General features: G+C 39.4%; 1 protein-coding gene across 1 annotated transcript in view; it reads right to left on the bottom strand.

The window, feature by feature from the left end:
- Positions 1–16,214, bottom strand: part of TTC4 (tetratricopeptide repeat domain 4) — a 41,010-nt gene that overhangs the window by 12,453 nt on the left and 12,343 nt on the right. The window contains exons 6-8 of the mRNA XM_079900143.1: positions 4,541–4,627; positions 2,580–2,797; positions 1,923–2,004 (exon numbers count right to left, since the gene is read on the bottom strand). Coding sequence (XP_079756269.1) covers positions 1,923–2,004; positions 2,580–2,797; positions 4,541–4,627 — 387 coding nt within the window. The remainder of the gene's footprint in view (positions 1–1,922; positions 2,005–2,579; positions 2,798–4,540; positions 4,628–16,214) is intronic.

Below are 16,214 nucleotides of genomic sequence, written 5' to 3'. Positions count from 1 at the left end.
ACTGACAAGGGGTTAATATCCAAAACATACAAACAGCTCATACAACTCAGTATCAAACCCAATCAAAAACAGGCAGAAGACCCAAATAGACATTTCTCCAAAGAAGACATACAGATGGCCAACAGGGACATGAAAAGATGCTCAACATCGTTAAGTATTAAAGAAATGCAAATCAAAAACCACAATGAGGTATCACCACACCTCAGTCAGAATGGCCATCATTAAAAAGTCTACAAATAGGGCTTCCCTGGTGGCGCAGTGGTTGAGAGTCCACCTGCCGATGCAGGGGACGCGGGTTCGTGCCCCGGTCCAGGAAGATCCCACATTCCGCGGAGCGGCTGGGCCCGTGATCCATGGCCGCTGACCCTGCGCGTCCGGAGCCTGTGCTGCACAACGGGAGATGCCACAACAGTGCGAGGCCCGTGTACCGCAAAAAAAAAAAAGTCTACAAATAATAAATGCTGGAAAGGGTGTGGAGAAAAGGGAACCCTTCTACACTGTTGGTGGGAATGTAAATTGGTGCAGCCACTATGGAAAACAGTATGGAGGTTCCTTAAAAAACTAAAAATAGAGTTACCATATGATCCAACAATCCCACTCCTGGGCATATGTTCAGAGAAAACTCTAACTCGAAAAGATACATGCACACCAATGTTCACAGCAGCACTATTTATAATAGCCAAGATTGGAAACAACCCGAGTGCCCATTAACAGATGACTGGCTTAAGAAGATGTGGTATATATACACAATGGAGTATTACTCAGCCATTAAAAAGAATAAAATATTGCCTTTTGCAGTAACATGGATGGACCTAGAGAATATTATACTTAATGAAGTAAGTCAGACAAAGGCAAATAGTATATGATATCATTATGTGTATCTAAAATTAATACAAATAAATCTACATAGAAAATAGAAAGAGACTCACAGACACAGAAAACAGTCTTATGGTTACCAAAGTGGGGGGTGGGGAGGATAAATTCGGAGTATGGGATTAACAGATACAAACTACTATACATAAAATAGATAAGCAACAAAGATTTACTGTACAGCACATGGAACTATATTCAATATCTTAAAATAACCTATAATGGAAAATAATCTGAAAAAATATAATTGAATCACTGCTGTACACCTGAAACTAACACAATACAGTAAATCAACTATACTTCAATTAAAAGAAATTTTTTAAAAAATTAGTAGTGTGTGCCAAAAAAAAAAAAACATTACTGGGGGAAAATTGTGAAAACTGATGGAGTCTGAGGATTAGCTGGTAAGAGTGTGTTAAAGATAATTTCCTGATTTTGATGATTGACTGGAATCATGAAAGAAAATGTCCTTTTTGCAGGAAATAGACACTTAAGTATTCAGGAGTGACGGGGCATCAGTTGGCATCTTACTCTCAAACAGTTAGAAGATAAATTCTTTGTTCTGTAAAGTTGTGATTATTTTTTTTTTAAGTTGCAACAATGGAATGTTATTCAGCGTTGAAAAAAGAATAAGATTCTGACCCATGCTCAACATGCTGAATCTTAAAGACATTATACCAAGTAAAATAAGCCAGATACAAAAGGATAAATACTGTCTGATTCCACTTATATGAGAGAGAAATTCAGAGACAGAAAGTAGCAGGGTAGATGCTATGGGCTGAGGGGAAGGGAAAATAGGGAGTTATTGATTAATGGGCATGGAGTTTCAGTTTAAGATGATGAAAACGGAGACAGATGGTGGTGATGGTTGTACAACAATGTGAATGTACTTAACACTATTGAACTGTGCACTTAAAATGGTTAAAATGGTAAATTTTATGTTTTTTATATTTTACCACGATTTTTTTTTAAAAAAGCAGTGAAACCTCACTGCACTCCCTGTTCCTCCCCACCCCAATTCCCACAGAGGAACAAAATAAAACTTCTCTTACCTCTAAATTATCAGGGCAGTATTTTTGCTCTAAATCCCAAGAGGGCGTTTCACCAAACATCACCATTAGATGATCAATAAATCTAAGGAGATATAACATGTATTTCTGGGTATCAATAACTCATAATATGTTTTCCTACATCCCATGCCCTGGACACCAATTCACAGAGATATCAAGAATGTATATAAATCATGAAATGCAGGCTTAATCTATTTTGACAGCAGTGTCCAAAATGTGTGTATCACTTGTCCTATTATGACATAGTAATTCTCTTTAAACTGACTCAGGATTAACAACATTCTTATATTCAGCCACATTCTAAGCATCAACCCTATGAAATCACATGTTAAAATCGCCAGACATAGTTTTCTAATAAATATACCCTTCAGTTCTATGCAGGTACTACCTCCAATGATTTCATCTCTCACGAGACAAGTACCAGCGCTTGACAAACACTGTACTGTGGTCTGTCACTGCAAAGCTACTTAGTAAAAGGAGAAATCAGCTATGGAATAGAGAGGTTATACCAACCAGACTGTGTAAAACCCTCTAAAACTATTCTCTTTCCTCCACAACTAAAAATCCACCTGTCCATCCTGCGGAGACAGCAGGGAAGAGCACGCAAGCATAGCAAAGGGCTCCTGGGGAAGGAAGTACCTGGAGTCCTCGTGAAAAGCAGAGATGAAGTCTGACTGGGCATACTCTGGGTACAGAAAGAGCACAGGCCAGCTCAGTCTTCCCCCATCATCTACACTCAGCCTGGCTCCGTAGAGGTTCTCAGAAGTGAGCCCGTTCAGGATGAGCTCACCGAGACCTTCTGAGGCTGAATCTTCATCCTCTCCAGCAGCTTCAGACACTAGCCTGATGTTCCTAGCCTGGGTTAAAAAAAGAAAACACACACCTTATGTGTGGAAGGATGCAAACTCATTTCACTAAAACAAGGAAACCATAACACTGCGAGCTCCCTGAGAGCCAGCTCTACACATGATTCGTCTTTATTATCCCTGAGACTTGTTTAACTCACCTTTACTGGGCACCTACCACATGCTAGACTCTGTCTAGCATGCTAGACATGAGCTAGACATGGTAATAAGTACAACATAAGGTAAGAAGTAAAGCTGTGGAACTGCAGACCGTGAATAATTAATTCAGCCTGGGGTCTGGAGGGGACTGGGGGATGCTAGGCCTTGAACAATGACTTTGAAAAGCAGAAAAGTTGGGGGGCAGGGGAGTGGGAAGGGCATTCTACCCCAAGTAACAGCCAAGGAACAGCATGTGCAAAGGTACAGAAAAGATGCAGAGAGAGGCATGTACGAACATGGCAAACGTTTCCATTTAGCTAGGACATGGGATAATAAAAATAATGCATACATTGACTTAATCTTGATTGTCTCATAGAAACAGGGATAAATCAAAGGTCTGAATAGTACAGTCACCTCTTATGTATGTTGTGTGGAGGCTCCTAAGGCTAGCACACAAGAGGAAAATGATATGTAATCAAAATTACCTTGATGGTATCTCCTAAATCAGGGGTTGGCAAACTTTCCCTTAAAGGGTCGGATAAGAAATATTTTAGGTTTTGTGGGCCAAATGGTCTCTGTTGATATTACTCAACTCTGCCACTGTAGTGTGAAAACAGCCATTGGTAAGACATACACAAACAGGCAGGGCTGTAAGCCACTGGCTGCAGCTTGCTGACCTCTGCTTTAAGCCACTAAAATGTAGTATATACGGCTTTGTTTATATGACTCTTGAGATTAATTCTTAAGTACACTGAAGTTTGAGATGCACAGTTAAAGGAGAGAACCAAAATAGGTCTGCATGCAAATGTCTGGGCATTCCAATATTCTACAGTTTAGAAAATGACCAAATCCCTCTGGAGTATTCCCTTCTGTTTAATCTGTTAATGTGTTAACAGATTCTTTGTTGTGCGGAGGAACGAGTGGAGTGCATCTTAGAACTGTGACATTCTCAAAGTCAACAAGTAATTTAAATAGGCACATAATTTAACTCGCCAAAGAATGAAACCAAGAACCTAACGAAGAACCTACCCCACAATCTCATAGCCAGTATTACCTCCCCTGAGCAGCCAAGGCTCAAAGTGACTTGTGAAAGCAAGATTTGGATCAGACGACATTCATTTAAAATGCAGTAAAGAGAGGGAAGGGGAGTTAGAATTTTGTGTTGTTGTTATAGTTAGAAGAGCTACATCCTAAAAATTCACTTTCTCAGGATGCAGTATAACACAGGGGCTGAGAGCAAGGACCTGGCTCTGACACATATCGGCTGTGTGAGGTTTCTTCATATCCCTGAGACTATGTGCTCATCTAGCAAAAACAGGAGCAAGAAGAGCTACCCCAGAAGGCTACTGTGAAGATTAGAAAATGCTTAACCGAAAGCTACTAAATTCAGTATATGTTACCTGAAACCAATACATGCATGCAAGTGAGAGAGCTGACTGAACTCAGAAGGTCTGACTTGTCACACTGCTTCACCAAAAGCAGAAAGAAAATGTACAACTAATTCAGGTGAAGCATTCCCAGAAACATTCCCAACAGGCTTCAGGATTAGTGGATTTCACAAGACCAGAAGGGCCTAAAGTGCCCTTGAGAACTCACCATGATGGCCTGGAGTAAAGCCTCATTCTGATTCTGCTCCTTCTTTTCTTTCAACTTTGCTTTCCTTATATCCCTCTGTTCAGTTCGCTGAAAATGAAATTCAGATACATCAGCTCTAGAGAACTTGCCTCCACTTGTTACCCCAGCCTGATCCTAAATAGCTATCTCTGGTCTCTATTCAACCCAGGCTCCTGTATATCAAGGGATACCAGTGGCTGGATTCAGTTCAATAAACATTTAAGGAGCACATATCTGGATGCCAGGACCAGTGGCAGCAAAAATGTTAAAATCTACCTAAGGAGCTCATAGTCCAGAGGGGGACAGACATGTAAAAAGGTCTACGTGTTAGCCTGGTGGTATGAACTGAGTGCTATGATACACAGAGAAGGGACTGACTGATTCTGCCCCATCAAGGAGGTGGGTTTAGACAGAAACCAGATGAAAGAGAGAGGGCATTCTTGGTAGAGGGACTGACATCAGGGCCAATGGGGCATTTAAACTTCTCTGTTATGGCTGGGGTTTAGGAAAACACAATGGAAAAACCCAGGCCAACAACTTACCAGAGGCTCTGCCTTTTGCACAATTACAGTCCATGAGAGAAAAATACCACCAGTCTACTTCATCTGGCAGAAATATAATTTAGATTTCCTTTTCCTGCTAATCTACAAGCCAGGTGATCGTACTCCTACCTACCCTCAGGATTGTGATTAGTAGGGGCCAACTTTTTCTGTAAACGGCAGTAAATATTTTAGGCTTTGCAGACCATGTATGGTCTCTGTCGAACATTATCTAGCTTTGTTTGTTGCTTTGTTTGTTGTTCATAACCCTCTAAAAATATGAAAAACATGCTTGGTTCATAGAATGTACAAAAACAGAACAAAGGCTGGATTTGGCCTGTGGGTCAGTTTGCTGAGCCCTGCTCTAAAATATAGCACCAACCATCCCTTATCCTCCCCACAAGGGCTAACACAGATCTTCTTTTTCTTATGAACAAAGTCTACCCTTTCAGGAGACAACGGCTGATAATTCTTGGCCATCCTTCTCCAATCCAGTCTGCCAAGAGCTGCAAAACTCCTTTCTGCTGTTAGGAAGTTTGATTGTACTACCAAGAGTAATCAAACCCATGGATACCACTAGAACTATGTCCAATTCTGCCTTCACAGTTGAGCTACACTGGACCAGTGTCTGGTCCACATTAGAGAATGATTAAGATGGATGATTAAGGATGACTTGTATTCTGTCCCATGTTGTTTTTCCTCTTGACTTACAGATGCAAGTGCGAGGATGTGATTTCCCTGCTGTCTCACCTTAAGTTTGGGGTCTTGCAGCCCGCATAAAGCCCACATAACCCCTAGGTCAGAGGAGTCCTGAACTATGAAGTTTGCTGCCCCTTTATATATGTAAAAAAAGTCAACTGTTGAGAATTTAAGTATATAGTTAGATGAGTTTTGACAAATGTATACCCTGAGTACCCAACACTCCAATCAAGATAGAGAACATTCTAGAAACTTCCCTCATACCTCTTTGCAGTCCATCACCCTCCCATCCCATCACTGATAGGTCTGTTTCTTTTCATTACCAAGTCATATTCCATTGTTTGAATATACCACACTTTGCTTATCTATTCTCCTGTTGATGGACACAAGGGCTGTTTTTGGATTATTATGAATAAAATTGGCTACCAACATTCTTATACAAGTCTTGTTATGAACATGTTTTCATTTCTCTTAGCTAAATACCTAGGAGTAAAATTGCTGAGTCATAGGATAGGAATATAAAACTGACAAACTGATTTCCAAAGTGGTTTATATCCCACTGACAATTTATGAGAGTTCCAGCTCCTTCACATCTCTGCCAGTATTAGGTATTGTCAGTCTTGTGAACTGGGATCGCACTGATGTTTAAGTTGCATTCTCCCCCCACGTGACTAATGATACTATGTATATTTTTATGTGCTACTGTAAATCTTTTGAGAAGTGTCTGTTTCTTTGCAAAATTAAAAAATTTTTTCATATTGAATAGATTTCTTTATGTATTCTGCATACAAATCCTTTGTTAGATATACAGTTGACCCTTGAACAACACCAGGGTTAATCCATGCATAACTCATAGTCGGCCCTCTGTATCCTCTATTTCTCCACATCCTCAGGTTCAACCAACCATGAACCACCCACGTAGTTCTGTGGTATTTACTATTGAAAAATATCCACATATAAGTGGACGTGCGCAATTGAAACCCCTGTGGTTCAAGGATCAACTGTATGTAATACAAATATTTTCTCCCATTCCATGGCTTGTCTTTCAATCTTCTTATTTTTTTTTTTTTTTTTTTTTTGCGGTACGCGGGCCTCTCACTGTTGTGGCCTCTCCCGTTGCGGAGCACAGGCTCCGGACGCGCAGGCTCAGCGGCCATGGCTCACGGGCCCAGCCGCTCCGCGGCATGTGGGATCTTCCCGGACCGGGGCACGAACCCGTGACCCCTGCATCGGCAGGCGGACTCTCAACCACTGCGCCACCAGGGAAGCCCTCAATCTTCTTATTGATGTCTTTTATAGAACAGAAAATTTTCAGTTTTGACCAAGTCCAATTTATCAATATTTTTTTATTTCATAGTTAGTATATATTAAAAAAAATTTTTTTTAATTGAGGTGAAATTCACATGACATAAAATTAACCATTTTGAAGTATACAATTCAGTGGCATTTAGTACATTCACTTTATTGTGCAACCATCACCTCTATCTAGTTCCAAAACTTTTCAACACCCTAAAAAAGAAATCTCAAGCCCATTAAGCAGTCACTCAACATTTCCCCCTTCCCCCGAACCCTGGCAACCACTAATGTGCTTTCTCTCTCTACAGATTTATGTATTTTGGATGTTTCATATACATGGAATCATACAATATGTGTTCTTTTGTATCTGCCTTCTTTCCCTCAGCATGGTATTTTTGAGGTTCGTCTACACTGTGGCATGTATCGGTACTTCATTCCATCTACCATCTATTCCATCTAGATAGATCGGTACTCCATCTATCTACCATGATGGACATTTAGATTGTTTCCATGTTTTGGCCATTATGAATATTGTTGCTATGTTCATTCACGTACAAGTATTTGTTTGAATATTTGGTTTCAATCCTTTTGGGTATATACCTAGGAGTGGAAGTGCTGGGTCATATGGTAATTTTATGGTTAATTTTTTTAGGAACTGTCAAACTGTTTTCCATGGTGGCTGTACCATTTTACATTCCCACCAGCAACTTATGAGGGTTTCAATTTCTCCACATCTTCATCATTTGTTATCTTCCTTTAAAAAAAAATTAGAGCCATCCTAGTGGGTATGAAATAGTATCTCACTGTGGTTTTGATTTACATTTCCTTAATGACTAATGATGTTGAGCATCTTTCATGTGTTTGTCGGCCATTTTTGTATTATATTTAGTGACATCTAGTCAGATCCTTTGCCCACTTAAATAATTGGGTTGTCTTTTTAATTATTGACATGTTAAGAGTCCGTTATATATTCTAGATAAAAGTCTCTTACAGATATTATGATACAAATATTATCTCCCATTCTGTGGGTGGTCTTTTCACTTTCTCAATGGTGTCTTTTGAAGAACAAAAGTTTTTAACCTTTGATGAAGTCCAGTTTACCTATTTTTCCTTTTGTTGCTTACGCGTTTTGTGTCATATCTAAAACAATTGCCTAACCCAAGGTCATGAAGATTTACGCTGATGTTTTCCTCTGAGAGTTTTACAGTTTTAGTTCTTTGAACCATTTCGAGGTAATATGTGTGTGTGTGTGTGTGTCTGTGTGTGTGTGTGTGTATATGAGGTAGGGTCCAAGTTCATCCATTTGCACGTGGATATCCAGTTGTCCCAGAATCATTTGTTGAAAAGACTATTCCTTCCCCATTAAATGGTCTAGGTACCCTTGTCGCAAATCATCTATATATAAATGTGAGGGTTTATTTCTGAGCTCTCCATTCTATTATATTGATCTATATGTCTATCTTTACACCAGTACCACAATGTTTTTATTACTATAGCTTTATAGTAAGATTTGAAATTGGGAATTTTGAGTTCTCTAACTTTATTTTTGTTTTTCAGGATTGTTTTGGCTATTCTGGGTCCCTTGAATTTCCACGTGAATATTACAATCAGCTTGTCAATATTCTTCAAATAAACTAATTGAAATTTTGAGGAAGATTACATTGAATTTGTACACCAATTTAGGGAGTACTTTCATCTTAACAATATTAAGATCTGATCCATGAGGGACTTCCCTGGTGGTCCAGTGGTTAAGTATCCACCTTCCAATGCAGGGGATGTGGGTTTGATCCCTGGTCGGAGAACTAAGTTCCCACATGCTGTGGGGCAACTAAGCCCGCGTGCTGCAACTACTGAGCACAAGGGAAACCACTAGAGACCCCACACACCACAACTAGAGAGAAGCCCACGTGCCACAAGGAGCCCATGCACCACAGCAGAGGATCCCGCATGCTGCAGTGACGATCCCAACAAAGATCCTGCGTGCTGCAACTAAGACCTAACGCAGCCAAAAATAAACTTTTTTTAAAAAAGATCTGATCCATGAATATGGGATGTCTTCCCATTTATTTAGGTTTAATTTCTTTCAACAATGTTTTGTATTTTCAAAGTGTAAATTTTACGCTACTTTTGTTAAATTTATTCCTAAATATTTTATTCTTTTTGATGCTACTGTAAATGGAATTTTCTTAATTCCACATTTGGAATGTTCATTAAAAGTGTATAGACTACAGCTGATGGGTGTATTCTGACATATCCTACCAGCTTGGTGAACTAATTTACTAGTTCCAATAGTTTAGTGGATTCTTTAGGATTTTCTATATATAAGCTCATATCATTTATAAGTAGAGTTTTACTTCTTCCTCTCCATCATTTCTGAAGGATAAGTTTGCTGGATATAGAATTCTTGGTTGACAGTCTTTTTCTTTCAGCACTTCTCATGTCATCCCACTGCCCTTTGGCTAACATAGCTTCTGATGAGCAATCAGCTATTAATTTTATTGAGGATCTCTTATATATGAAGAGTCACTTCTCTTTTGATGCTTTTAAGATTCTCTTGTCTTTGACTTTTAACAGTTTGATTATGATGTGTCTGGATATAGATTTCTTTAAGTATATCCTACTTGGTGTTTGTTAAGCTTCTTGGGAGAGTAGCTTACTATTTTCCATCAATCTGGGAAGTTTTCAGCTGTTACTTCTTCAAATATTCTTTTGCCCCTTTCTCTCTCTATTCTGGGACTCTCATTATGCCTATGATATGCTGGATGGCATCCCATAAGTCTCTCAGTCTCTCTTCATCTTTCTTTGTTCTTTTTTCTTTCTATTCCTCAGACTGAGTGATCACAATTGACCTATCTTCAAAGTTCTATTCTTGACCCCCTTAGTGAATTTCTCATTTCAGTTGTTAATTTTTCTTTAATGATATTCCCTATTTGGTGAGTGTTGCCATGTATTTTTTTAAGTTCTTTAAACATTGTTTCCTTTTGTTTTGTGGACAAAGAATGTCAACTGCCATTTCAGTAAACAAAAGATGTTGTAGTCATAAAGCCATCAGCCACTGTAGCCACCCCTGAGAGCACACCCTGAGGGAATTCAGGATGGAAAAAAGAGAATACTGGCCCTAGATATTTATGGTCAAAGGAATAATTTCAATGAGCCCAGACTTTTACATCTTCCCATACATAGAAAAGTGCTAAATTCTTTAACTTGAAATGTGTGTTTCTTTAATTAGCAGTAATCTTTTGATGTTCCACTACATGTGGAACAGTCCCTCAGAGCTATATGAGAGTCTGTATCCCAGGCTTAAGTCCTCAGTAACTCTGCTGAATAAAACATAATTCTCAACTTCTAGATTGTGCTTTTTTTTTTTCAGTTGACAGTTTTGGTGACCACAAAGGGACTCAGGGCAGACTTCTCTGCTTCACCTGACCTCTACAAGGAGCTGGAGTCTTGGTACCAGCAGAGGCCGCTTGTGCCCATCTGCCTCAGAGTCCAAACAAATTTGGGTGAGTCTCTCTTGGTTCTCAGATCTCCCAATTATTGGCTGTGAGTTTTATTTGGTTGTATATAACCAGTATCTGGCTCCCCAGCTGAAAGATACTGGGGGAGCCCAGTTGAAAGATAACAGGTAAAAGTACATCCTGGTTCGAAGACACTGCAAGTTGCTCAGTCAAGAGATACTGAGTGATCTGGACTGTGTGACTGGGTGAGAGGCTGGCCTAATATCTTTTCTAAATGAGGGGCATCAGAAAGCCAGCCTCCAACTAACACCCCAGCCAGGTTTATGTACATACAAAACTTGTACTTACTTAATTGGTAATTAAAGGAAATCTCACCCTGAAAATGGCCAAGATGAGGTTCTTTTATTGTGTTTGCAGTTAAGTTAGAGAAAGACAGCTTGATAAAACATCTTTGCAGAATTCTGACCTTAAAGAAACAAAAGCCCTTCTAGAGGGAACTTGCATTTCTCTCCCTGTGCCTTTGAGATGAAAACATTCTACCTGATCTTCCTCAATGTGGTGTGGGGGTGTGTGTGTGTGCGTGTGCGTGTGTGTTTTAATAGCCTGTTCTCTGACATCTGGAAGGTACACATATGGTGTACATTTCACAACCAATCGAACAGACTGGGATTCTGAGCAGTCTTTTGTCTGACTGTGCCAATTCTCAGGGGCTTTTGTCATCTGAACCTTAGTTGCGTCAGCCTGTACAACAAAGGCCTTTACTTTCTTACGCTATTTTTGGGAGTACACTTTCTAGATCTTATATAGGCAGCATCCTTCACACTCTCCTGTGGGGACGCCTCTTGCATCTTGTTGGCTTGAGTCACTATTAGGATATATCTAGTTAATGGCCAGACAATGGATCTTTTAAATTGGAGAAAATTCTAAATTGGTATATTTTTTAGAGAGCTCTCATTATAAACAGCTATTTTATTGGTACCTATGATAAAGCCAAATTAGAAGGTGGAAAAAATATATATGTAAAATGGTTAACCTAAGAACTCCTTAGTTTGTTTATTTAATTAATTTATTTAATTTTGGCCACATGGCTTGCAGGATCTTACTTCGCACCCTAGGCAGTGAAAGCGTGGAGTCCTAACCATTGGATCTCCAGGGAATTCCCAGAACTCCTTAGTTTAAAACAAACAAACAAAAAAAACAGTTTGGGAAGCCTTATTTGTGGTCTCTGCTTCCCCTCAGTGGGTCTTACAGATGCCAATAAAAACATTACGATAATTAATGTTAATTAGGTTGATTAACAGGGAAGTAAGAAAAAAACTGAAAAGAAAGTCTAGAGACTTCTTCCCAACAACGTGGAAACTTTAAAGGGTCTCATCCCAAATGAATAAAGAAATCTTTAGACGGTTATTAAGAAATGGGATAAATAAAATGAACATTAATAGGATTAAAAAGGTTCTGATACAACACCACCTAAGGTTGGATGGGCCAAAGGGACCCTCTATTGGTCCCCAACATTAAAGGGCCCCAAACAAGTCTGTTCTATTTACCCCAGTTTAAAAACTATGTGTCGTGTGTGTGTTTATGTATGTGTGTGTGTATATATATATATATATATATATATATATATATATATATATATATATTTAAAAGCCTAGAAAAAAACTACACTGAGATACCTGACCAACTATTACTTGGGGCAACAGTTAGGCCAATTAATCAAGTTAAAAGATTGACAAAAAGGCCTGAGTGCCTTGGTTCAATCTCTCACTGGGGACCCCAGAGCCTTTTATACAAAAATAGATTAAATGGTTGGGGGATAAAAAGAAAAGAAAGCTTCTGGGACTGTTGTTAAGACCAAGGCTTGTCGATCGGATCCTGATGGAAACTAGTTAAAGGTATTAAGATGACAGAATAGAGCTCCCCTGGTGGCGCAGTGCTTAAGAATCCTCCTGCCAATGCAGGGGACAAAGGCTTGAGCCCTGGTCCAGGAAGATCCCACATGCCGTGGAGCAACTAAGCCCGTGCGCCACAACTACTGAGCCTGTGCCCGAGAGCTACAACTACTGAAGCCCGCATGCCTAGAGCCCGTGCTCTGCAACAGAAGACACCACAATGAGAAGCCAGCACCCCACAATGAAGAGTAGTCCCCGCTCGCCGCAACTAGAGAAAACCCGCGCGCAGCAACGAAGACCCAACGCAGCCAAAAATAATTAAATATTTTTTTTAAAAAGTTGACAGAATGGAGATGAAAGTTTATATAAATTGGTATATTTAAATGGGCTTTATGTAAGGTGGTTATATCCCTTTTGCCTAATTATATTGTAGGATAGACATTATGTCTCACTGGGGAATGCTTCCCCTGCCTATTTTAAGACAGCGTATATAAATCTGCCCCTCAGACAATATTAATTAAACATACTAAAAGAAACCAACAAGGTTACCTGAGCCCACACTATATGAAATAAAACCTGGGAGTTAATATTCAGGGGCCAATAAAAATAATAATGGAGATTTTTGCTCTGGGTTTACCCTATACACTCAGAAAGACAGCCTTGGTTGAATGCCTTGTGCAAACTTTTGAAGGCATGATAAATTGAACCCTAAAGTTCTAGAACACAGAACTCTTAATTTTCAGATAGTTGGAAATTTTCTCACTGATATAAAAATGCAAATTAAAGAAAATATAGTTCGGCCAATCAATCTTTTAATATCATTTAGGTAGCAGACCAGTTCTTTAGAGAATTTAAAGCAACTGTCTTTGTGTTGCAAACCTCTACAAATCAGAAATGTAAATACAGCCCACAAACACCTGAGACTGAGCCTAGTTAGCTCAATCAGGTAAAACCTGAAACCAAATGAGACAAAAAGGCTCTTTTAAACTCAAACTGCTGGAAAGGCTCCCTCACTCAAAATCTAACTTATAGCCTCCTTAAGGGATTTATCAAGGACAAATATAAACCTTAAGTCTTTTCCACATATAGTATAAGCCTTAGTCATCTGAGCAAATAAATTTAACTTATTCCAACTGCTATTTATAAACTAGTAAGTTTATAATACCTGATTCATAACTACATGTTAAAGCTATGAGATCTCTAGTTTTGTCTGTTTATATGTCTGTGTGTACATTATATATACAAGATGTATCTACCTCTGGAAAATATTATCAAAATTAAGTTTATAAAAGAGCTCATTTAATTGACTTAAAAGTAAGCACTTACAAATTAAATTTTTCTAAATATAATGGAAACTGGCCAGAATGAGTTTCAGGTTCACATGACCTAGGAAATATTCAATATTAAATTGTATCTGGTAATAGAGCTAGCTTAAGCTTGTTGGTTTAATCAATATAGACATAGACATACCTTACTTTTATTGTACCTAGGTTAACTAAGTTCATGTTATTTCTGTTGCAGAGTTTATCAGCAAGAAAAATTAACTTGGTATTGTTGACTGAAAAAAATGCACAACCTAAAAGTTGAGAATTATGTTTTATTTGGAGGCCTTGCTGAGGACTTAAGCCTGGGAGGCAGCCTCTTAAGTCCCTGCTGAGGAATTAAGCCTGGGAGGCAGACAGCTCTAGGAACTGCTCTGAAGAGGTAAGGGAGGAGCCAGGATATATAGTTTCTACATAAAACCAGGTAGTCGGAACATCGAAAGATTACTGTTAAATAAAAACAGACATCTCAAGTTAATGAATTTAACACTTTTCTATGTATGGGAAGATGCAAGAGTCTGGGCTCACTGAAATCATTCCTTTGATATATATGTTATATCTTAACTATCTAGGGCCAGTATCCTGTTTTTTCCTCCATCCTGAATCCCCTCAGGGTGCACAGCCAGGGGCAGCTGCAGTGGCTGATGACTTGATGGCTACAACATCCTCTGTTTACTGATAATGGCAGGTGACATTCTTCATCCGCAGTATGATGATATCTTCATAAGTTATAAAATAAAGGTAAATGAGACAAGAGTTTACAGGTGAACTCTTAGGAATAATTATGTTTTGGGTATGTCTATCTATAGTTTCTCCTGATTTTTGGTAACTTGAGTTTTGCTAAGTTAAATTAAATGATGAGAATTCACTGACTATCCAAGTCATTTCAAATAAAATACTGGAACATTAATTGCTAAACAGGTCTAAACTTACCTACTTTTGTCTCCTTACAAGAGGGAAACTAAAGATGTCTGGGTTTATTAGACACGTCTTGTACCACATTGAGGAAAGAAATTATGCTACAAGATATATGTTTCTAGAGGTTCTAGAATATTCCCAAATTTGCCAATCAGGAAATGCTAGTATAACAAACAGTTCACAATTACTTGCTGCTTGTCAGTTTTGCTAGAGATTAAGATTTTTAAAGGTTAAAACTGTAATATGTAATTAAAGGCACTAAAAACAATAAGGGAAATGTTTCAGTATGCAAGTAAAGTACAATGTGTGTTTTCAGCAAAAGAAGGTATGAGGAATGGAAATACATTTTAAGGGGAACAAGTGATTTTGTCCTAGAGCTGGTTGTTTCTAGATGGAAAAATAAGGAACAAACTAATATGGATACAGAAAGTTGTGGAAGGTTTGTAGAAAGGAAGCCCTGAAAAAGGAGTTTTGCACATGGTCAGGCTGGGACTAAATTAATGAGGTAAATGGATTTTGTTATTAAAAGTAGGTTGGGGGGCTTCCCTGGTGGCGCAGTGGTTGAGAGTCTGCCTGCCGATGCAGGGGACACGGATTCGTGCCCCAGTCTGCGAAGATCCCACATGCCACAGAGCGGCTGGGCCCATGAGCCATGGCCGCTGAGCCTGTGCATCCAGAGCCTGTGCTCCGCAACAGGAGAGGCCACCAACGGTGAGACGCCCGCGTACCGCAAAAAAAAAAAAAAGTAGGTTGGTGCAGGACTAGATTTGGTTCCTTTCTCTATTAAGAGAAAAAAATTTTCTTGGAATACTGTTTTTGATAACAGATTATATGGGTTTCTTTGCCTTTAGGTGATGTGTATTTCCTTTTGAAATCTTTTTTTTTTTTGTCTGCATTGGGTCTTCGTTGCTGCACGCAGGCTTTCTCTAGTTGCGGCGAGTGGGGCTACTCTTGGTTGCGGTGTGCGGGCTTCTCACTGTGGTGGCTTCTCTTGTTGTGGAGCACAGGCTCTAGGTGCATGGGCTTCATCAGTTGCAGCACATGGGCTCAGCGGTTGTGGCACGTGGGCCCTAGAGCACACGGGCTTCAGTAGTTGCGGCATGTGGGCTCTAGGGCACGCAGGCTTCAGTAGTTGTGGCACTCAGGCTCAGTAGTTGTGTCTTGCAGGCTCAGTAGTTGTGGCACATGGGCTTAGTTGCTCCACAGTATGTGGGATCTTCCTGGACCAGGGATCGAACCCGTGTCCCGTACACTGGCAGGCGGATTCTTAACCACTGCACCACCAGGGAAGTCCCTGTTTTAGAAATCTTTTGTCACTTTGGTTAAGTGAATAAGTATTATTTCACAATGACCTATGGTCCTATTTGACCAAGTCAAACCTTTTAAAACCTTTTTGATATTCTTGACATACTTCCCAAATATCTAATTCTAACTGAAGTTCTTTTGACCTCCAGCTAACTCTGGGAAGCTTCAAAGGAACCCTGAGGCATCTCAGAGGAACATTAAACTAATTAGGTTTATTTGGTATGTTA

The sequence above is a fragment of the Stenella coeruleoalba genome (assembly GCF_951394435.1).
Source record: "Stenella coeruleoalba genome assembly, chromosome: 1".
NCBI classification, from domain to species: domain Eukaryota; kingdom Metazoa; phylum Chordata; class Mammalia; order Artiodactyla; family Delphinidae; genus Stenella; species Stenella coeruleoalba.
The sequence above is the reverse complement of the archived record's forward strand: the minus strand, read 5'-3'. Positions and strand labels throughout refer to the sequence as shown.